This window comes from Amblyomma maculatum, chromosome 7, assembly GCF_055883805.1.
Source record: "Amblyomma maculatum isolate TAMU_Amacu chromosome 7, ASM5588380v1, whole genome shotgun sequence".
In the NCBI taxonomy this organism is placed as follows: Eukaryota; Metazoa; Arthropoda; class Arachnida; order Ixodida; family Ixodidae; genus Amblyomma; species Amblyomma maculatum.
Window position 1 is genome coordinate 52,255,841 of NC_139350.1, and position 23,930 is coordinate 52,279,770.

General features: G+C 45.4%; 1 protein-coding gene across 2 annotated transcripts in view; it reads left to right on the forward strand.

Annotated features, from left to right (window-relative positions):
• Positions 1-23,930, forward strand: part of LOC146183187 (uncharacterized) — a 122,415-nt gene that overhangs the window by 92,701 nt on the left and 5,784 nt on the right. Inside the window, exons 6-7 of one of the 2 annotated variants that reach the window (XM_084608699.1) lie at positions 10,426-10,499; positions 21,685-21,772. In XM_084608699.1, coding sequence (XP_084464825.1) covers positions 10,426-10,499; positions 21,685-21,751 — 141 coding nt within the window. In that variant the 3' untranslated portion in view covers positions 21,752-21,772. The remainder of the gene's footprint in view (positions 1-10,425; positions 10,500-21,684; positions 21,773-23,930) is intronic. The other variant, XM_084608698.1, reaches the window with a different exon arrangement.

A 23,930-nucleotide genomic window follows, 5' to 3' on the forward strand; every position in this document is an offset into this window, starting at 1 on the left:
TGTTTCGCTTCGAAGCCGCGGCGGTCGGCGCTTTGGAACTGATCAGCGCTGTCATAAATGGTCTACTTATGAAACTGCCTTATAGTGAATCCTACCCTGCCATAGTAAAATAATTATAGGATGAACTCTGGCGACGCATTAATCACAGAGCTAGTACGAGCAGATCGGATGAGCCGAAATGCACCAGCGGCAGCTGGCTTGAGCAGAAACTTGCTTGTATCACGGCTATCGCTGTTACCAGCAATTTGCTGCTGGTCAGCGATCCTCACGAGGGCTTCATACTTGATATTCGTTTCAGTATTCCAGATGCCAACAAATTTTAACACGGTTTATTTCGGACATCGGTGCTAACGGTCCGCCGGGTCGTTCGCGTACGGTATGCGGGAGGAGGGGCCACAGCGGCGGTGTTTACGGCGGTCGAGGAGGTACTGCCATCGTGCGGTGCTTGATCGTGCTGTTGACGCCTCGTCGGACGACACCCGGTACTCCTGAAACCACGTTATATAAATAGATATTTGTAAATGCAGCTTTGTTCCGCCGATCACTGCGTCACTTCGGTTGTTGTACTTGATGGGCAATGGCCGCCTAACCGATAAGGGCGGCGAGCTGTGTAACAGCCCGCACAGAGTTCGAGCAGCACGCGAGCAGATGATCGCAGCTGCCGGAAGTGTGTCGTGACGTCATGGCTGCAGTGGCCGCAGCGAATAACAGCTTCTAGCAAGCCTTGCCAGTCAACTCACCCGTGACGTCACGGTTTAAGGAAATAGGTCTATGCGACACCGCCAAGTGACGACTTCTCTGCCCGCGAATTTCAAAAAACGCTGTTTTTTTAAATTAATAATAAATCGCTGGCTTTGTCCAAGGAGTTATACTTTGGGTTAATGCTCAAAAGGATTTGTTCTACACATTGAACACGTTTATCAGTGGCTTCTTGGGGGCCGTTTCAGTGGACCTTTAAAGGGGTCATGACAGCTAACAACTGGGCATAAACTGATTATTGAATTTCACTCCTCATCCGTTAAATTATAAATCCTCAAAATTTGAGCTCATTCCATGCAGTAGATGTTTTTAAAATGTTTATTATTAATGTCGGAATCAGCTTTCTGATCTGGCAACCATTGGCCGCTGACGTCACAGTGAGATATTATCCCCATGTCGTCTGCTATTTGCGGTGTCGGCTGCACCCCTGCATACACGTCGTGGTTGGTGGTCACTGAGTTTTTTTTCTTCAGTAAAAATATTTTATTCACATATTCTCTTTTCTTTGAGAAGCCTTCACTGTGATATGTGACCTTATACTCCGTTTCATACATCAGGTGCAACGCAGCGAAAGCTACGCAAATAGTCCGCAAGAAAAAAAAACAGGAGGCGTATCACTACGCGCTCGTTCTGTGGCCGAGTGGTTCCTGCGGAAACGGGCTCTATTCCGAGCATACACGATTGCAATAACTTGCTTCGCATGCCTAGACATCTTCGCAGTACGGATCTTATAGAAAAAATGCGCGCCGAAGAACCATTTTCTCAAAAAGAGATGCGCAGCGTGGAGGGCACAGCCAGCGCCATCTAGTGGCACAGCTGGCAAGGTTGCGGGGCAGCGAAAATGCGGCACGAGCAAAAACGACATAAAAAACATACAAATTCACCGAATCCAACCCTTTCTCCCTAAGAAAGGTGCTTTTTATGAAGTTGATGGCAAATGTAAGATGTATTAAGCTTGCAGACAAAGCAACTATTATTTTCTCTCGTCAAGCACAAGCACTATTTTTCATTGCGGATGCGGAGAGCGCAAACAAGAGCTGTAGCTTTGGCAGTGTTGCACTTGATGTATGAAATGGAGTATAGTGATCCTCGGACTTGTTTTGGGCTTCGTCTAGAGATTGCCAAGAAGGCCGAATTTGACGGGTTTATGCTGTATAGTTTATGCATACAATCAGAGGCATATTATTTTTGTTATGAGAGTTAGCTTGTTTTAGCAACAAGAGCTCCCGCATATAAAAAGGCACTTGTCCAATGTTTCCTTTAGCCATGTACATGCACCACGAAAGTGGGGAGGGGTAACGTTAAATTTTGTTGATTGTTGAGCTATTGCTGTCGCTCAGTCCAAAAACCAAGAGTAAATCTCAAACAAGCATACCTTGACGCGAGAGCATACCTTGTGACATTAGAGGAGCAGACAAAACTTTTGAATGAAGCGGTACCTTTTGACTTGCTGGTATATGCGTGTGTTGGTCAGACCTAATTTTGGCTGGTAAAGCATTTTTGTAATACTATGTTCAGTCTTTCCACGACCAACACACGAAAGCATATGCCGCCACCGCCGCTTCAGTCCCGTCATCGCAAAACCCAACGCGATTCAGTTGCTCTTCACTGCATGCTCGCACCGAACAAGAGCCTCCCATTCACCGCTGTCTCCGTTGTGGGATTGTACTAGGGGGATAAATACGTTTTCCCCGCTTAATCGCTGCTGACAGGCCAAACCGCCGACCCCACCCAGTGATTGCGTGCGCTACCAAGCGGACGCCGACGAGCGGACCACTGCGGGCCGTGCTCTTGGGAACAAAGGAACAACACGTGCTGACAACAAACAGGCATTTATTGCTGCAATAATAACAACGCCAGCTAGCAAAACACACTAATGAATACAGGTCGTCTGACTCACCAGCAGGGCTACGGGCAAATGTTCGCCCACGCTAGGGCAGGGGATAAACTCCGAGGCTGGACAAGAAGGGCAAGCGGGATAAGTCCCACGAGGCTTCACCTCGCCATGACTGTGGAGTGCCGCGAGGAGACGTCCACTCGCGTCCAGGTCCCGATGCTGAAGAGAGTTGGCTTTGTCCGCGTGCGTGGTGGCAAGATCAGGGGTGGCGCTTGTGCTGCCGCGACGTTGGCGCCATCTCTCGATAGTTAATGGTAACCACCAATGCTGACGCCATTTCGCGATAGCTAGAGTAACTACCACGGAGGGGAAAGCCAACTTTAAAGGGGACGATGGGAGATCATTCCCCACACCGTCTCGCCTCCCCCGCAGCCACGCGACTGCGACTGACTTCCAAGCCTCACCTTGCATTTTCCTAGTGCTTCTAAAGCAAATGACTCGGGAGTGGTTCAATGTAAGCATACACCATTTAGTATTTAGTGCGTGAACCCTAAACTCCCGCAAGAATGCGCCGATTCATGGATTATGACTGCGCCCCCAGCGTGTTTGTTTACATAGCTTTTCCAATGACTGGATGTATTCTGCTCGTTCACACGGCATAAACTGCAAGCTAAGCTAGCAATACCAAAACTATCCACTTCTTTTGGCACTGATGGCACCTTAATTTGCTCACAAACTACAACTGCGCTACAAGAAGCGCCGTGGATGCTACGTTCCCTGCTTGCGCCAGGTATACACACAAGCAGTGCAGACGTCTGCCGGCTGCGCTCACTAGAAAGGGTCACATATAGACGCTTCCCGCTCAATGTGCACTCGCTTTGTGATCTAAGAAATCGTCGATTTGGGTTGCTACTGGTAGAACTACGCTCGATGGCCACATGCAAATGCTAAAGCTTGTGAACGCGCTCTCCGTAATCGCCGAAACTCTTGACCGAACCTCGCATACTTGTGTTAGCCCTACTCGTCGCTGAACGAGCCGGCAGTTCGGTGCCGACTAACATTTCTGGCTGAGGTCATTGCTGATGGCAAGGGGAATATATAAATTGTAGCTTCTTGTTTTCCTTTTTCCAACGCAGCTGTTCAGGCAGTTCACTCGAGTGTCATGTTCTCGCTCGGCCTCCGATCCAACCAACATATCCGACGATATAGGCAAGCGCAACTGTTCAGGCAATTCACTCATCGGGTGTCAAGTTCTCGCTCGGCCTCCGATCCGATCAAAACAGATCCGATGACCATCTGCTGATCAGTTCCGTTGGTGTCGTGGGCCGAAAATCTCGCACTACGGTGATAGGCGACTGTTGGTCATGCTGGCGTTGTGGCCGGTGTAATGCGAAAGATCAGTGTGTCAATAAGCTAGGGAACCTATAACCGTGCAGCCCACAGACTGTGACTTATGCTGAAGAAAACATGCCTTACTCTATCGCTTTCGTGCGGTAACATCTTCATCAAGCACATCTGCATGAGGGACAACCAATGTGTCAATCGTCAAAAAAAAAAGAAGAAAAAAGAAGACGTGTCCTTTGATATTGCAGCCTGCATTCCAGACGACGCTCCATTGCGTATCTTCTGTGACGTCACACGAGCGTTTCAAAATGGTGGTCCCTCTCGATGGGAGAAGCTTCCCGATTCTGATTTTTATCGCATTTTTTTGTAATATGCGCCATGCACTAAACACTAAAACTTTGCAAGTAGAATCACAGATCTGTATATTATTGATAGAAGTACAAAATGGCAATACATCGCAATGGCAATTGCCCCTTTAAAGATGTGTGAGCACAAGCACTTTATTGCTTGAAAGGTGCTCGGGCAAGGAGTCAAGTAGTATGCTTGCAAAGTCTGGAAGTGCCTGGAGTCGGCTCCATTCCTCTTGAACCACCGCCCAAAAGAGATCTGGTGACGATCCACGCAGCTGCCTTTTTGCTAGTCACTTTTTCATCAGCTCCCAGATATTTCCAATTATGTTAAAATATGCTCCCTTGGGAGGCCATGGCAGCTTCTAGATGCCAAGGGCTTCAAGCAGCTGCTGCACCCGCCTGGAGAAGAAAACTATTACACGCTGCTAAAAGCAAGCATTCATATAGCACGCATGCCTTTATGATCACACTCTTTTGGCAATAAAAGTTGTTTCTCTCTCTCTCTCTTGTATAGCTCGCAATGAACAACTGTAAATAATGTGCTAGAGAACATTAAATAAAGCAAGCGGTATGATTGTCTGTTTTATCGCCTCTAGTGTAGTATAAAATCGCATGCCAACACTTGTCCCGTTCGAAAATGTGAATTTGTTTGCTTTATAGTGCATTGCCAGAAACAGGGTGGGAAAGCTTCATATAGGAACAACAAATGTTTATTACCTCAGTGAACTCGAAGTGAGGGCTAATATGCTGGCGATGTGTTCACTTTTGCTGCTCATCTTTTTCACTAGCTTCTCTGCCTTTCTGTTGGCCATTGCTGATGTGAGCTTCTTATCAGCGTAGCCTTATTTCACTGTTCACTCTACGCAGTTTTACTACTTCACATTTGTGAAGGAAATGCAATTCATTTTTCACACATTTTCTCGGCGTGACATAAACTCACTTAAACATCATTATAACTGCGTGTATGGATAGGACTTCTGTCATGCTGATATAGGAAGCACCCATTAGGAAACGGGCCATCCAAAGCAAAAGGGAGAGGTCATTTTGTACTATAGCTTCATATGAAACAGCAGTCAGCGTTACCTCGACCCTGATCAGTGGTCCGAGCCCTTGGTGCTTACTGCAACCTCAAACGTTAATGGAGCGTCATCTGCTGGATGCGACGGCCTGTGCAAACAGTGTTCATACCTGCAAAAAATTAATACAACTGTGCGATTTTTGTGATAAAAGCTGAGCTTCTATTTCTGAAAACCTCGCATTGTTAGAAGGGAGTAAAAGTGTGCAAATTCTATTGCGTTCAGCATACTCATTCATAAATCTAAGTGTTGAAGATTAGGCTGCTACACATAAATGTACCCAGATGAACTGTTAGCGATGAAACAATGTAAAGCTAGCTGGAGCATCTAATGCATTTCACTTAAAAATGGGCAGTAGTCACTTGCCAGGTCTTGTTTCTTGTCGTGCACTTACCGAGCACCAACTGGCCTCCAGACGCTCCACTATTGGTCCCACTTCGTGGAGAAAGTCTATTCATCCGAGAATACGACTGCCCTCCTATCTTCTGCAGTCCAAGCGAGGTGGCTTGTGGCAAAGTCGAGACGGAGTCGGTTGTGATGTGCAGTGAGAAGCGGCCTTCAACAAGATACATGACTATGACGTCCAGCTGAACAAAGCCTTTTCTGAATCGTCCACACAGAGACTCCCTGGAGGCCCAGTTCTTCCTGTATCTCGGCAGCGGTAATATGGAGGCTGCGGAAGGTGGCGGCTATGATTAGTCGATCTTGCTCCTCAGTAAGGGCTCTCAGACGTTCGATATGTTCTGTGTCGCCAATTCTCTCATCATCTCAAGAAGGCACGCACAAGCGGTTTACGGTGCCTACAGAACATCCTACCTCGGCAGCAATGCTTCTCAGACACCTGCCTTCCTAGACTAATGTCAGTACTTCCACTCTTGTGGCGAAGTTAACATGCGGCATGTCTTCCTTTCTTCTGGCGAGAATTGTAGGGCACGCATCTTACTTATAATGTCTGTTATCGTTCATCGCGAATATAGTGAACTATTTCACTTTTTATTCGCTTTGTCGCTGAGGCACCATCCAATAAGCCGCCCTATTTCAAGCAATCACTCCCTCTTCCTTCATAGTCATGCTTCTGCTGCGTAGCTGAGGCTGCTAGCAAAAATAACTGGCAAACAAGCAAAATGAAACAACTATCCAAAACTTCATCAGTCACCTACAGGACAGTGCTGTATTAAAAAAAAAAGATAGAGAAGGCGAGAGCAAAAAAATAAATTGTGCTGGGTCACGACAGTTTGCGGAACCCCCTTAATACTGAAGCATGAGAATAGCCGGCACTCTTGTTATCAGCCTCTTCGTCAACCGCAGCGCTCCGCATTGTTATCCCGGCGATCCGCTGATCTGTCCTATGTGATAATGTTTTTTACTCATGATTGCGCCAGTGCTGATCAGCCAGCAAAGAAAAACGCCGCATGTTTCCCATACGTACACAAGGTATCGCAAAAAAGATTGAGCAAAGCTGGCTTGAAATTGCTTTTCCTCACTAGGAATAAACTGGAAAGGATGTGCAAAGTGAGAAAGTCTGGGAATAAAAAAAAACACCGCTGGAAAAAGTTAGCTGTTGCTGTGTTGTTTATAACATTTCATTGTAATGTGACGGGTTCTGTGCTGGTGAGACAGGTCGCTGTGTCACTGGCAGCCTGCGTGAGCATGTGAACAATCTAGATAACCAGTAGTGCAAAAACAGCATAGTCATGCATTGTGCTGGCTGTAAAGACTGCGAGGCGTTTCTTTTACAAGACCTGCATTATTTCCCTAGATAGACCAGTCTGTTCGGTAACTTTCAACTATTGTTTCGTTATTACTCGACAACTGTAACGCAACAGTAAAGTGGCACTGGTAGGTAACCTTCAAGGAATGCGTTCTCATTCCTTCATATATCGGCAGGATACACTTTGTCGTGTTCTAGGCCCCACATTGCTTCGTGCTTTCTCCGAGAGCTGAAGTTTGGCTGGGAATACGGAAACATGCAGCCGTGATAAATGTCCCTGTGTCTAGCATTTCTGTCTGGTTCCACTACACTGTCCTCACGTTCAATTTGAGAGGCATTTTAACGTACACAACTCTAGTGATGTGTCAGCCAGCTGTTGGTGGCATTGATCTCACAGGAACTTGCCTTTCTTAATCAATGACACTACAGTCAAAACTCGATTTAACGAAACCCGATTTAACGAAAATCTCGATTTAACGAAGGTAGTCTAATTCCCCCTCAGACGCCCATAGGGTTCAATGCTTTGACTAACCCGAAATAACGAAACCGATTCCGTGATCTGTCCCGATTTAACGAACCTTTTTTCGAGAAATAAAGGTGAAAAAGTGTTAATTTTTGGTCTATTTTGTAGACAGCACCCCAACCTACGAGAAATCGGTGCGGCCGTTGCTCACAAAGCGCACGCAGGCAAAGATCACCGACTTCTTTGGCGGAAAATAAATTTGTAGTCCCCTCGGGCCTTTCTTGTCGAGTAAGAATGTTTGTTGTTTCTTTTCATACGCGCTAGCGGCGCCGGTCATGGTGTTGGCGCTACCCACTCGAAAGTAGCTCGGGGGGTCATGACGATGACCATACGGACCCCCAAAGATTGCGCTAGTTGTATGATTACCAACGTTGGCGCCAATTTGTCATTAGTTGTGTGGCTTGCCATCCCGTCGGCGGTATTTAGGAAAGATTGTTGCGCCGCTGGCCGAACCGTCCTTTGGGCCGGTGCTACCGGCGTGAATTCGTCACGCGCGAGTGCGACGAAAAGTGAAAATGGTACGTGCTAACCGATACGACCGCGATAAGCTGGTACGGTTTATGCGGATGCAAAATGCATTATGTTCAATGGGTGCTCAGTCGGGGACTTGACTTTACTACTTTTAAAACGATTTAGCGGGTACGTTTTAACGAGGTTTTACTGTAATCGAATGTACTGAATTATGTGCCCAAGAAATGCCTCATTCAATTTAACGAAGTTCTCGATTTAACGAAATAATTCACGGCTCCCCTCAACTTCGTTAAATCGAGTTTTAACTGTATTTTGAATATGTCCCCAGGTGATTTTTGATCTCGGGCATCTGCTCGCTATGCTTTCCTTTATATTAGTGCCCTTCCTGCCACAGCAGTCCATTTGGTTGCTAGTGAGGGCATGTATCTCTTGTTCGGTCATTTCCATCAACATGCCCGACACTGGTGTAGTGGTTAGGGCACTCGACTGCTGTGCCCAAGGATGTAGGATCAAATCCTGGCCGTGGTGGCTGCTTTTTGATGGAGGTGAAAAGTAAGGTGTCCATGTTCTGTGCAATGTCAGTGCATGCTTAAGAACCTCAGGTGGTCAAAATTTTCATGGCCCTCCACTACGACATCTCATATAACCTGAGTTGCTTTGGGACATGAAACCCCATAAACTAAACCATTTCCATCAACATGCACCAACCAGCCCAATTAAGCAGCCCATAATGGCAAAGCATGAGACCACCTGAACACTCTGGGCATTTTCTTTTTTGGTCAACATGGCTGCAAGAGCTGCGAGTATAGAAAAGTGTTGGGAGATGCGCAGAGGAATTTGCAGATGAAGTATAAACTTGTGCATTGTGAAGACACTGTGAAGTGGTTCAAAGAGGTTCGACAAATTTTCTTGTGGTTAGGGTTAAAATTCATCGAAAATACGCATTAGCTGTTTGCGGCATGAATCATTGGGCAGGTGATAAGGTTCTGATGCTTGTGTAAATGGAGTAACCCTTATGGAGTAATTCTGCTACTGTAGCTTAGCATACTCGGAGGCATCACAAAATATTAGATGTATGAGGGCATGTTTGCTTTGAACAGACAGTGTAGGTCACCAGTTCAGTAGCTAGCGGTACTAGTTGCTTATCATGGTTAAGCAGATACGCTGATACCTGAATGTTTGGAAGTAAGAGCTAGTTATGCATATTTTGGGGGTGGTGGGCAGTTCCCAAAGGGAAATGTAATTGGTGCAATTATAATTATTGTTTTGACACATGGTACACTATGGCACAACTGGGTTTACGTTAGCTTGTGAGATTAGGGTATGTTGCTACCTGGGGTGATTATAGGGGTATTAGGTACGCATTGTACTCTGACAGGCATACATGCACAAGCTGTTAATGTGAGAAAAAGCAAAGGGTTAAGTACTGTACATTGTGGGGCACTGGAAACAAGAGAAATGCTTTTAGCATATTGCTACTGCTGGCAGTTAACATACCTAGTTAAGAATAGGCGAGCTCCAGCATTAAAAAAAAAAAAAAAAAATCTTAGTCAAAAAGGTATTTTCAAGACCAGAAATGATTTCATTACATGTGGAAACTGATTTGCATGGAAAAGGTGCACTGATTATTGAGGAAGCTTGCTATTTTTGTCAAGTGGGACTCTTTATGTTGCTTCCAGTGAGACGAGTCCAAGGTGCAGATTTGCTTTTAGTGGGATATCTTCATCTTGTTGGTTTCAGCACTCTTTTTTTCTGCTGGTCAGATGCTGTGTCTGATTGCATCAGTGGTTAATTTCCTGAATACTGTAGCAGGTTGAATGGAAAGCACAATAGCAAAAAAAAAAATAAGATGTGCAGGTAAAGGGAGCACTTATGGTAACAGTGTGTGCACAGGTCACAGTCAGAAATGAGGTGGAAGCAGAAGTGCACAATGTTGTGAATGCAAGGACTGCATATTTGAACAAGCAGTTGAGCAGTATCATTGCGAGGTGTTTTTTTTTTTGCACTGGACTGGCTAAATTAGCATTCTAAGGTGGCTAACTGTTGTGCTGCTAGTAAGGAAGGCAGTTGGGATGGCTTTATTTATTCTTTGCTGTAATGGTGTGACTTGTGCAGAAGAAAAAGTACTATTTGCTGTCCGTGTTTTCACTTGCTGATTGCTATGACAGTGTGTAGGGACATGTGCACTGACTTGCATTTTTGTACTGAAGAAAATGGTTCACCAACCAAACTGTGATGGTAGAATGCAGGCCATTATGTTAAGAGACAACAGCATCTTTGCTTTACGGTAAGCATGGTGTTTTGACGGAGCGTTCTTTTGAATGGCCAGTTTCCTTTTTCGTGCATGCTTGCAGACAGGGTTCGGAGAACCGGAGTGGGATGTTACCGTCGAGAAGATGCTGGACTTTCTGCTGGATGAAGCGAGACAGTAAGTTTCTAACCAATACGCATTGAGAGATTACCTCATTCTAACGACAAAATTCCCACTTTCACTAAAAACTGGTCTTCTGGAAATTAGGAGTCAAGAAATGAAATGCGAAGTAATAACAAGCAAAATGGTATTCAGATTGTTCTGTGTTTTATTGAGCTGTATGACAGTAGTGCAAGTGTTTTTAGAGCACAGCTCTTTTGCTCCCGTTCCTAAGTTTCGCGTCGGCCTCATAATCAGCTCCGCCCCTTGTAAAGGTAGATCGCTAGCGATTAGTTGCAAACCTATCTTTGAAAGTGCATGTATACTTTTCAAACACCCTGACCGGCTGGTTCGCGAAACTGTGGAAGCCTACCACATACGTATCAGTCCTGATCTGTGTATCAGCCAGCCGTCGGTAAACTTGGCAGATTGTGAGCATGATTTTTTTTTGCTTCCGCCATGCAGCATTAATGACAAATGTTTTCTTCCCGGGTTTTTTCCTTGATGAGTGACACGTGGTGCTGTGTTGGGTTTTTTACCCATGATTAGTTCCCGAGGGAACCTGTTTTGTTTTGTATTTTTTCCGTGTGCCATGTATATATTGCGTGTAAGCGACTGACTGTAATGCCGGCTTTCTATCAGCGGATCATGGTGCATGCGTGCATCCCGTTCTCACTCGCTAGCAGCGTTAGCGGCATCAGTCAGTCGCTGCTATCTGTTCGTCGCGCAACGTTCCTATGGGCCCACGCGCTGCTTCCCACAACCTCCCGATAACTCAATTGCTCTCTTCATTTCTCCGAGCACAAAGCTTCTTTCATGACAGCCAAGAAGTTTTAGTGGAGTGTTTCTTTAAGGAATACGTGTGAAAAATTAAAAAAAAAAAGTAATTCTATATATGGGCCTTGCTCGAAATCTTTGCCTCATTCTATCGAAAAGGTTAAACAGGGAATAAGCTGCACTCAAATTTCACATTAAAAAGTAACGTAATCGTGGGTAATTGTTTTCTTCTTTTTTTTTTTTTAACCTTTTTCTGCAAATAAGTAGCCAGCACCACTAGCTACTGGGCACCAACGTCTTATGTGCCCATGTAAATAAAAAAAGAAAGCGCAGTGACGGCATGTCAGTTTCTCGTGCAGGCATTTCAAAATCTAGGCCACACCGGCATTTGTGTCCAAAATGTGATCACTGTTTTTCAATGCAGATGGGAAGTGTTCAAATAAAGTGATGGCAAACTTTTCAGATGCAGTGATGAATGCTGCTAGACAAATTAGGCGAGCATATCTTTATTTCGGCTAGACTGGATTAGTTCCCAGTGTGGCAACCTCGGCACAGAATTTGGATGGCCTTCCTTAACTGGGGTTGCTTAGTGCCATTATGGAGGTCACAGCATGAGGCAGTCAGTGCAGTACTATGGTGACAAGTTTGCCCTACCAGAATTCGGAGTGCAAGGAAGTGCACGGCCATCTTCCGCAGCTTGCTGCATATTAGTACCACCTCTTCACGCAGCGCGGTGTTTCGACGGCGACAAAATGCAAGAGACACTCGTGTGCTGCATGATGCAGGTGCATGTCAGAGAACCCCAGAGGGTCTCTGCTCATTTTTTTTCTCTGTGTTGTTCAGGTTACTCCCGAGAAGTGCGACAGTTATCGAAGGTTTCCTTCCCTCTAAGCAGTTTATATTTTATATTGCGACAATGCCACAATGGGCAGCGTAGGCACAAAACCACAAAATGTGCTCTGCTGTTAATTGTCGGAAGCTGCAAGTGCACGTAGCCATGCTAGCAGTGACAGTGAGACCTACCATTGTGATTAAGGTTGCTGCATAGCCACTGCTGCGACTTAGTGAATATCTTCTTGGTTACTAAGCTGGAGTACTTTTGTATGAAACCGGCCATGGTAGCTGCTTTTCAGTGAAGACACGCGAAAAGTAAAAGGTTCCCATGGGCTGTACAGTGTCAATGTACATTGAAGATCTCTAGGTGGTTCTTAAAGGGGCGCCGTGACGTTCGCCAGACCACTGATTCCAGCTGGCTGCTATAGTTCTTTACACCTTCCCGATGCCCCAAAGACCAATCATAACGGCAAAATCTTAGCGTATAATATTTTAATCCGCTTCAATAATCCGCGTTTTGGCACCGATGTGAGCAGCACACAACGACGAAGTTCGTTAACGGATGTGACGTTACCTTCTCTGGGGTGGTGCTTCGCTAATTGGTCGGGCACGCACTTTAGATTTTACATTCGAATGTTCTTCAAGTTACTATGCAGAAAACAAATAAATGGTGTTTTAATTCTGCGTGAGGTCGTGGAGTGCTTGTAAAGATGGGGACTGTAAACTCAGATAAATGCGGTGTTGTCAACAAGTACGATGTAGCATCTGCTTGCTGTATGATGGTGATGGTGGCTTTGCCCTTCGTAGCGGGTCGCCGCTGCCTTCAGGCGCGGCAGAGGCAAAAATTAAAAAAAAAAAAAAAAACAGAGAAAGAAAAAAAGTCCGCCAATACGCTGTCCAGGCTCTATGGTCACGAGCACAAAGGTCACTCCCACAGGCTCCTCAAATCCCAAGGCAGCTAATAGCATTCGGATCTCGGAGGTCGGCAAAATCGCTGGACAAGCCAAAATCACGTGGTTGACCGTTTCTGCCGACGCCTCACACATGGCGCTAGTTGTGTCAAAATTGCTCGTGAAGCACGTTTGCTTCTCAGCTGTGTGGCTTGGCCTTAACTCGTGTACGTCACTCTCCCGTCTTTGCCTTTCACACTCGTTCTCGAACTTTCGCACAAGTAGCGCTCGAGTGATCCGTGACAGCAGCAGTGATGGACGCCGGCGGAACACCAAAATGGCGACACAGATTTGCTGACTGTTGGGTCCACCTCGTCGACACCCTGCAATTGGGTTGGAAAACATTTATTGTCAGTATTGAACCGTGAACGATGTGTGGGCACTACACTTAGATGGCAAAGATGGTTTGGAGCAGCATTTGGTGGGCTAGGCTAACTTTGAGCAGACCAAGGGAGCAGACGAAGAAGCCAGTCCTCATATAGCTGTGCTTCACAGCGTCGTTACCATGGCAACTGCACTGCCAAAAAGTGCGGCTGCAGGTTGGGTTGGACAGGCAACCATGGCAGATAGCTTCCGATACGTCAGCAGAAAGCTGCGTTCCTGATAGGTTCTGCCCGAGTCGAGCGCTGGGTGAGCGAAATGGCAGAGGGGCTCCCTCTCGCATCAGCTCAGGTGCACGTTTTTTTTTCTCTTGTATTTAGAATTTTATAAACTGAATAATTCTCATTTCCGTGCGCCAATTTTTGTAATTCTTTTTTTACTAACACCAGCACGGTGCAAAGAACCTAGAGGTTGGCTAGAATTAACGGCTTTATGCACGTCACTGTGCACCTTTAATATTGAAAGCTTTTCAGTTCAGCATTCCTCAACCCGAGTCGCTTAGGGGACAATAGTAGGGTTGCTGCAGTTTCTCTGCATAGCGACGCAGTTGGCTCTGTTTACTTGAAAGCGCTAACCTTTGTCAATATTTTCATTAACAAGTGGTCCTTATGACTAGCCCATGCAGTGGTGTCTTTTCAGATGGGCTGGCTTATAATTTATGCTTTGGACAGTCTCCCTTGGGGGATCTGCCACCACCTTTGAAGACTTAACATTTTCTTTGAGTCACTTAAACTGGTGAAACTTGTGACAAACGTAACTGTCATGCAGCAGCGTAGTTTGTTCTGTAGTGGCCTCATGGCAAATGGAATGGATATTACCATGCCAGCCTCTAGTTATCTTTGTGGTGCGTTTTTGTGGGATGAGCTGTTTGGCTGCTTGACATGTTTAGCACCCCTTGGTAGGGCATTCAAGGCAGTGAGTGTTAAAGCAAGCGTGTTCTGAGGCTCTGCTAGGCATTATCATGTCAAAGGGTTAGAAATTGAAGAGGAAGGTGATGATGAATTTTGGAGCTTAAAGGTAACACCTTGAAGTTGGCCTCTGTCTGCTGTGTGCAAAGGTGTTGGGCATGGGGGGACAATAGCAGGGGTGGAAGTGCAGCTCCTTTTGCTCCGAATTGCTTTTCTTGCTCCATCCTACTCCAAAACACAATATTAAGGCGAAAGCCTTTGCTTCATCATTGTCGACAGAAGGTTGACAGCAGAGGTGTCACGCTTTTGTGAGCAAGAGCTAAAAATAAGTAAATAAACCTTGTCTCTACCGGGAATTGAACCTCCATCCTTTGGATCCCCAGCCCAGTGCTTTACCAACTGCGCCACGCCCTGGATCATGAAATGCTCTTCATAATTCCCCTTGTCTACCATGAGGGTGATAGCAGGAATCTGCAAGTGACATATACTGTGCCTTTCCTTTCCTGTAAACGAATTATAGAACGGCGAATTTTGATGCTTTAAAGGAAATGCTGTTTGTGTTCGACAAGGGGTGCGTCATGTACTGTCACGACAGGTCACGACGTCACCGGATGATTCATGCATATATGAAGCTTCCGATCCAGGCGTCCGTGCGGCGCCTTTCATTTGCTGCTTTCTCAAACGCCGCACCACACAGCAAACAGAAGCAGACCTAGACCTCTAGGAAGCGTTAGTACAGCAGGCGTCAGCGGCGTTTGAAATTGATTTACAGGATAGAAAAGGCGCAGTATCTGTCAAAATTCTCCGCGGACACATGTACACCGTGGGAGGAAGGTGGGAGTGGAAGAAGAGAGGAAGATAGAGGTGCCGTAGCGGAGGGCTGCAATCCACCATGCTATAATGGCTTTTGCCTCATCGCACTTTATGATTCAAAGTGCCCTCTAGAATTTTTTTTTTCTCAAAAACTGCTACAAGCTTGCAGCTTCGGTGGTCTGCAATCATATTTAGCAGAACAGATTTTTGCCGCACAGTGGAATGTTAGTGATATTGTGCACAAAAAAATGTGATCTGATGCAATTTAATTAAGTGGCTGTGAGAACCACAGCAGGGCAAATGGCATACTGTGCGTTGTATGTACTAGTGCTCCCAAAATAAAATGGAGCACAGAAATGAACAAAATTTTGTTTCGCAGCGTGCCCTGAACGCAAATGTGCATGTGTATAGCTTGGGTGTATGTGGGACACCGGGGTGTTCGGCTTGGCACTCTTGGTACAGTTGAATCCCGCTACAATGAAATCGGCAGGGCGTACGAAAAAAATTTCGTTGTTGCGGAATTTTGTTGTCAAGAATTTACAGACAACTTGAGCAAAAAAAAAGATGTATAAGTCCGTAAGCTTTGTCTGCTTGCGTTTCACTGCCAGCAGCGGCGTCACATGACTCACGCTCTGTTAAGAGAGCCATAGCAATGTCGTCATTGTGGGAGCCCAGGAACTTCCTAATAACATCGAAGGCATCCATCACCTACGACGAGGTTGCCAAGCCGGGTGAATCCTGGGCGGAGTTGTCTTCAGCATCGGACGGCTGCTCCTCCGACTCGCCAACACATTTCATCACCTGGCTCTTCGTAGACAAGCACTTCCGCATTAGCACTGAGGAAATCGTCTAGCTCGATATCGCCAGGGACGTTTCCTGCATCCTGGAGGGATTTCCAGGCCGTACTGATTCCTGAGTCGACGATGATGGAGCGTCTTTTGCAGCTGTAGCTGTGCTGGTCTCCTCCTGGTCAACAAACCCGGCGTGCTGGAAGCAGTTGTAGATCAAGGCGGACCGGGTCACGTTCCACGCAGCAGCCATCATCTGAAGAGCCATGAATAGGTCCACCTTTGCCTCCCTGCCAGTTTCAAGGTTCAAGAGAATCCGCTGAATCAGCCTCTCCCGATAAGCGCACTTCACGCTTCGGATGATGCCTTGATCCAGCGGCTGAATGATCAAAGTGCAGTTCAGGGGGGAAAATCGTACTTCGACGCTTGACAGTCTGACGTCAATGCAGTGGGCAGAACAATTGTCCAAGAGCAAACAAACCTTTCGGTTCTGCCTGCTCATGTTGCTATCAAATGCTGTAAGCCAGTCCGCAAACATGGCACGGGTCATCCACGTCTGCCCATTAGCGACGTACTTGATGGGAAGGCTTCTGTTTCTCTTGAAGCAGCGCGGTTTGGCACTTTTGCAAATAACGGGGGATGCTTGTCCGATTCATCCATGTTTGTGCACTGCGCAAAACTTTTCCCACGATGTTGTGCCTCGCTTTGAAGTGATTGAGCCAACCTGTGCTGGCCTTAGTCATCCAGGCATAGCAAACAGGCATAATTGAGGGCCTTCTGTTGAACAATGCTTCTGCTAAGCAGGATGTTCTTGGCTCGCGTTTCGATGAACCAGGCGTGGACAGCCTTATCAACCTTCTCGTATGTTGGCTGTGTCACCTTCTGGCGTTGAGCTGAAGTGCCCAGCGGAAGTGCCTTGCCAATGCTTTCTTTACTCTTCAGTATCGTTTACAGCGAACTTGGCGCGATGCCAAAATCTGCGGCAGTATTCGCCTTCTTCCCGCTTTCTGCTTCGGCGATAATACACGCTTTTTCTTCTAGCGAAAGAAACTTCCGCTTCGCTGGCGGTGACATCCTAGGAAGTTAGCAGTGACTAGCAGAGACGAGACGAGACCACGCTGAATGATGCGCTCACGAACGACAAGGACACACACAGAAGAAAAATGGTGATGCGGAGTGGGCTCCTCCTGGCAGCGATTTTCAGCCCGTCTCGCTTTTTTTTTTTTTTTTCTTCAAAAATCATGTGGGCACACAAAAGAAAAAAAAAAAGCAAACTTGCGGTACACGCAAGGAGGATGTGTGGTATGGGTGCGCCCCCCTTCCCCAGCAGTCTACGATGCAAAAAATAAACTGCGTGAATGAGAAAGTCGCTCTCCAGCACCCACCTTCTGAAGAAAGACAAGACGGAGGGGCCACTCACCCGTGAAAATTCTAAAATCAAATTCCTAGAAGCGAACATGTGCTCGCAGAGTACTTAGTTTTACTTTGAGGAAATTTTAATACATTAAGACCTATGGGGGTTTCACGGGAAATGCAAAATACTTCGTTGTGGCGAAAATTTCGTTGAAGCGTCATTCGTTGTACTGGGATTCAACTGTATTTGCTTCATCAGCAGTCCGGACAAATGAGAGCAACATTTCCACAAGCCCGTGCTCCATTTTATTTTGGGGGCACGAGTACACATTGCAGGGGTCGCCATAGTCTAAACAATGACAGCACGATGGTGGCAGAGTTATTGCAGCTCACCCTGGGCCTAAAACATAAAATTTTCATAAGCTAGAAAATTATAGAGCTTAATAAATGTTAGTTCACAGGTAAATTTGAAACAAGCTACAAGTTATTGGACAAAATTAGCTGTGAACCAAAATGTTTTGTTCACTTGACATAGCACCTTTTCCCAACATTTTGAATTGCCGGTGATGAGAGGAACGAGGGGAGGCGGCTAAGCAGTGACGGTGGGCTGCCTTAAGCCATTAAGAAATTTTTCTGGCAGCAAAGAACTGCATGAGTAGTTCTATTCATTGTGCTGTGAAAACAAGCAGGTGCTTCACTATTGAGCCTCTTTGTTAGTAACAAGTGTGCCAAGCCAGTCTCGGAAAAAGCATACCTGAAATGTTAGGAAGGTGATGTCCACGACATTGTCAATTATTAAAAAGGTTCTCTAGAGCATTGGAAAGCATATCCTATCGCAAACATGTTCAAATTTAGAAACCCCCAGCATCGCTCAAGCGAAAACACGAGGAGCCACTGGCAGAAGGCTATAAGGAACCTGAAGGAGGAAAAGGTGCCCTTGAGGGTCAGCTAATCTGGCATGAAGGCGCTACCAACCAGTGCCCATGAAATTATCTGCTCAGGCATGAGAATAAAAAAAATATGCGCAAGATACAGAAAGGAAATGTGCTGCTCATTTATGTGAACTACAAACTAATGGTGGTGCTCGAGTGCATTGAAGCTCCAAGTTTGAACCTGCCAAGTCGAAATATTTCATAGCTTTGGGTGGAGCATGATATTCAGGTGTGAAGTGTAGAAGCAAGCATTCTGCTTGCTGCCAGTCTGTTTCAAACTGTTGCTCAGGTCAGTTGGGTTATTTCAAGCATCTGTACAAGCTTTTGCTATTTGTCTTGTCTTGTCAGATTCGTGTACTCAGCAAAGCACTGAATGTTAAATGCAGTTATTGAAAGTGTTTGACACTAGAAACATGCGCCGAAACATAATTAGAATGCTCCAAAAGTCTTGTGTTATTGCTCCAAAGCTCCTCCCTGAGCTGCTACAAAAGGCTGGAGTCTGCTTCCACCCTTGCAATAGGCACAGTGTGCGCAGGACCCATCAAGAAGAGCGGGCTCCCCCCTTCCTTTCCTCATCCATTTCTTGTCTCCACCGCACACCTCCGTTGAAAGGAGGGATGGCTTTGGATGGTGCCCCAAAAGGTGGTAGCAAATATGTACCTGCTGTGTGAAGTAGACTAGTTTCTTGTGGCCGCAAGCGCCTTCTTTCAAGTCAACAATGGATGTAACAGTACTGATAGAACATTAGTTCCTAATCACAAAGACCAGCGTTACTGAAAACAAAGCTCTTGAAAGGTTGAATGAAAAGAGCAAGAGCTTAAATGCAGGGATCACCGCCACAATTCATTCTCGTAAATTTGAGCATCGTGATGATCAACGGATCTCAGAGGCTGACAAACGTGCATTGAGGTTGCACATTCGGATATTTAAGTTGGTTGGGTTTCAGAAGTGCTAGCACATATTATCACGCAAGGAGGATCGAAAAACAATTTTGAAAGCTAAAGGAAGCCTGGTGGTGGGGGCCCTGCCTGTGTAGCAGGTTGCCGATTCAGCTCCAAAAAGCTAAAGGCGTGGAAAGGAAGGGAAAAAAAAAAAAGTCATTGCATTTGTGCAACAGCCACACTGAAGTGTATGTTACATCTGCTCGCAGCTACGATAACTTGAAACATCTTTGTACAGTGCAGTCCATTTATAACGATACCAGATATAACAATATATTGCTTATAATGATCAAATTCTTGGGATTTACAAGTTTTCCCATTGGTCCTGTGTAAAAATAAATCGGATATAACAATTAGTTATTGGCAACACATCGGATACAGTGATAGCTTTATCGCCAACTGGTAGATGTTTACCATGAAAATTTGTTCGAATGTTTAATAAAAATAAAATACCAAAAAGAGAATGACTTGAAATACAGGCATTTGCGTTCTACGATTTTAACGATGATTAAGGCTGGGGATGTCCTGCAGTTCATCCAGTCGCTAGTCTGTTTTGTGCACACATGAAGAACTGCCGCCAGCGTATGCACTACTGTAAGCGATGCTCACAGTGGTTGTCAAGCTTCAGCTACTGCTTTAAAAGCACAAATTTCCAGCTTTTTAAAGTGTGCTTAAGTTTTTTTATGGCTATTGATGTATTTTGTGCTGAAGTGTTTAGTGCTCTCTACGATGATTAGCGTTTTTTCAACCCAATTTACTCATTGCTGGTAAGTAGGCAAGCCTACATGCTGGGGAAAATATGTGGGTGGTGCTTTTTTTTTTGTTTTCCCTTTTTTTTTTTCAGATATAAAATTCAAATATAACGATCGGATTTTCTGGTTTTCTCAATATCATTATAAGTGGACTGCACTGTAGTCTTAAGCCCTCATCTGCATCAACTTAGGTTGCCTCTCCGCTTTACTTGGAAGTGCCACAGGTGATCGGATTCGTTTCAGTATGTTTCGGTTTGGGCACTTTGCGTCTGTGTGCTTTGCATGTGCGTGTGATTTTGTTATTCATGTTCCTCAGTTTGAAAGTGCGGAACAGCAGAGGAAATCGAAGGGCTCCTCAGATGAAGTTCGTCTCGGCGCGAACCTCCTAACTGAAAAGTCTGGTATGACACCAGGTGCAGTAGTCATACAGGATGGCCCTGTATTACTAGCAAGCCCTGGTTGCTGGGAGAGACAGAAAACTGAACAAAAAGGTTCAGAGCTAGCTGCGTAATACGAAAAAAGCATAAAGCCAGACAGTATTCAAGCCTCTTCCCGACAGAGCCTCAGATGAGTTTATTGGCCATTAAGTCACTCAGGGCACTGAAACTGATTGCATTACTTTTGCGTGTGGAAATAGATGGCGGTCATAGCTTACTGATAGCCCTGCAAGCATACTGCATCTTCTGGGAATTTGACGGTGTCATTAATGTTCTGCGTCTTTTAATAGCGTGAGAGTGTAGAGAAACATCTTAGAATGTCCTAATTTTTTCATGCCTCGTGTGCCTATTGCCTTTTGAATGATAGAAACAGTGGAAGATGATGCCGTGTTTATGCAAGGCTTTGGTTTTCGCATGAAATCAAACTATTGTACTTGTAGCCATGTTGCATTCATATTTAAGAGGTGCTTCCGCAAGGTGTAAACAAAAGAATTTATGCATGAAGAGATGAGAGAGATGGAAGGTATTGTAGAGTCTTTTTTCATTAAGCAAAAAAATGTGTTCAGTAAGTAGGCATTTAATTATGAGACAGCGAATTCAAGGCCATGTCATCACCAACAACTGATAGCAAAGATTTTTATCGGTCCCAATGACTTTGCTATAAAGGAGTTCTACTGTAACTGTATAATACAGCATTCCGGCTGCCTTAGCCCTCAAAAGCATTGCAATCTTTGTGTGGCTGAAGTTACGGAAGGGCAGGCAGGAGTTCTTGAGAACTCCATTCTCAGGATGTAGAATGAGATCCATTAGAAAGATGGTACAAACGAAGTGACTGCTGTTGAAAAATACCTGCTTCCCCTGGCTGGTGGTAGTGGCTTCCATTTTGGCTGTTCCTTTGTCTGTTCCTACATTGCACTGCTTATGTCAGCTGGGAATCTCATGGTTTGCGTCATTTTCACCTACTTTGACGATAGGGAATCTCGAGTTTGAATGCAGAGCAGGGGCAAAAGCCTTTCCAGCTTCGAATGGAAGTTTCTCAGCAGTAATTGTCTATTGCTACTGGACAACAAAGCTGCAGAATGCTGACAAACTATTAGATTTTGCTTGCAACAAAAGTTTTATGGCACTGTCCTCAATGTCCCGTTAAATGTATGCAAGTCTAAGAAAGGAAACTTATCTTCTGGGCGACATTGCGACCGTGGCTGTGCAGATGCAGAAAATTATAAAGTTTTACTTGACTGAAAATGTGCTTTTGTTCAAGCTAATAAAGGTTGAGTGTTGTAGCTCACCATTTCATTCCACTTACCTTCAATTTTATTTTACGGTGGGCATTGCAGTGATCTGGGAGCCTTCACAAAACCTGGTGATGCTGAACTCATGTGGGGTAATCATTTTTCCTCTTGATGAAGGAGACAAAAGCCTGAGGTATTTCTCACCCATTGTAAATCGTGCAGGTGACTGCACATGTGTTTAAGGCAGCTGTGTGTGCACTGCATGTAATGAACACTATCCTAATGTGTATAGTGAGGGTCATTATGGCTTCTTTCATACTAAGGCAGTGTCATAAGTGGGCTTGTGTGTGTGTCGTGTCTGTGTGCAGCAGAAAGTGTATATTTATGCACAAAAAGTAGCCTACCCCTTCCTAGAGCCATATCTATTAAGCGAAATATAACTAGGCTCTCTCCAAATTGCAAGCATACAAGTAGAATAGCAGAGAAAGTGAACCATGGCAGTTTACTGTCGGTTATTAAGTATGCATGCAGTGGTTTTGAAACTAGAGTTGTGCTTGCTTTAATTGTTTGTGGTGCATCAGTGCACAGGAAGCGGTCAGTTCCCTGGGCACCTGGGCACCTTATGCTTAATTTGCTGAAAGGCAAGAACTATTAAGAGAGGGGATCCTGGGGCTTTCATACTTGAAAACCCAAGGACTTGAGCAAAGCATTGAGTGCTGCTGCTTATGCCTAATGTAAGGCCATTGCTCTTCAGGCTGTCATAGCTTTTGTTACATTGTTCGAGGGAGTGAGCCCCCAACTGGATGGTTGTCAAACTTCGCCACCACTTGCTTTTGCTCTGCGCTCTCCCTGCAAAGAACCGAATATCATTGTAATCAGGACACGAGCGGTCCCAGAAGACGTTAAAAGGTTTCCTCTTTTATGTGCCACTTCTGGCAACTCCTTCACTTCTTCACTTTTTCCCCACTTCTTCAGTCCCGTTTTTTTCACGCAGTTTTACTCGTTCGCTTAATATGAACCAACTAGCTTATCAGAGTGTAGTACCACAGGACCGGGTTAATTGGAGGAGTAGGGGAGAGGCCTTCGCCTTGCAATGTAGTGCCTGGCTCCTTCAGTTACGGGTGTTCCTGCAGCCCATGCCAGCTTGAGGCAGTTGCCATGAATGCCTTGTCATCTTCAGGATGGCGGTGCTTAGATGAAGCGATGGCACGTCAGACTGGGGACGCATTTGCAGAGAAAGCGGAGAGAACAGTTGTGGACAAGGAACCTGCATGGAGCGAGACTCACAATTTTTTGCTGTTTGTTTTTTACTGTCCTGAGTTCGCGGCTGTTTCCAATCCCCAAGGAATATATGAGAGTTCTTATTGATGTTTTGAAGCCCAACGCGGGCCTTGGGGTATGGCCACCTCAATCTCTTAATTTCGAGTGCTTTAAAAACACAAAAAAAAGTGAAAACGGGAGCCCGACTAGGCTAAGGCTGTCTAGGAAAAAGGCTACTGTACAGCTCCGGCTCTAAGACGGTGAGAAAGCATGCTTGGTGCCCTTTGGTACACATGCTACCTTGAAAAGGGGTGCTTACATTGTATGGAAACTTTCTTCCAAAAGTTTAGTTGAAAGATTGGGGGGGCTTAGATTTTCAAAAATAGAGTAGTTTGAACCGCACTGGAACAAGGCACGGCAAGCTGTAGTGTTTGCATGTGTAATCTGTATCTTGAACTTTAGGTGGTTAGCTGGGCAGTCCACAGTTAGATCTTTTCGAAAGTTGTAGATATGCTGTGAAAATAATTGTATAAGTCTTAGTGTATCTCCTGATTCACCACCACTGGAATGACTTGACTACTATCCTAAATTATGCTTGAGAGCTTTGGCTTTGTTTACGAGAAATGGGCTGCATATTGTGAAAAAAAGTTTCACATAAACCAATGAACAAGAGAAGGGTGCTTCCCTTGCTTTGACCTCCTCAGTGGCCACAATGGCTAGCTGTACTCTGGCTTGGGCTGTCAAGCTTTTCATTTCTATTTGATGTCGATAGCGTGGTAAGCAGTGGGGTCACGTGTAATATGTGTACTAGCCAAGCTGGCTTATGCTGCATTAACGCCAGGGACAGTGTATGAAGATGCCATCTGAACTTTTGCACTTGTGGTAACATTTTCACAGTTGCCATCATGCAGTGTTGGGCTGCATGTACTGCTCAGTTTCGGCACAAATAAGAAAGGAGCTTGCCACTGGCAGATTCATTTTCGTGGCAAACGCAGAAATGTAGGAAAGGACTTGTGGGCAGGCTTCAGTCTTTGAAAGGTTCATAAGATGCCTGGTATAAGAAATCTGAGAGGTTGGTTGGTTTGTGGGGT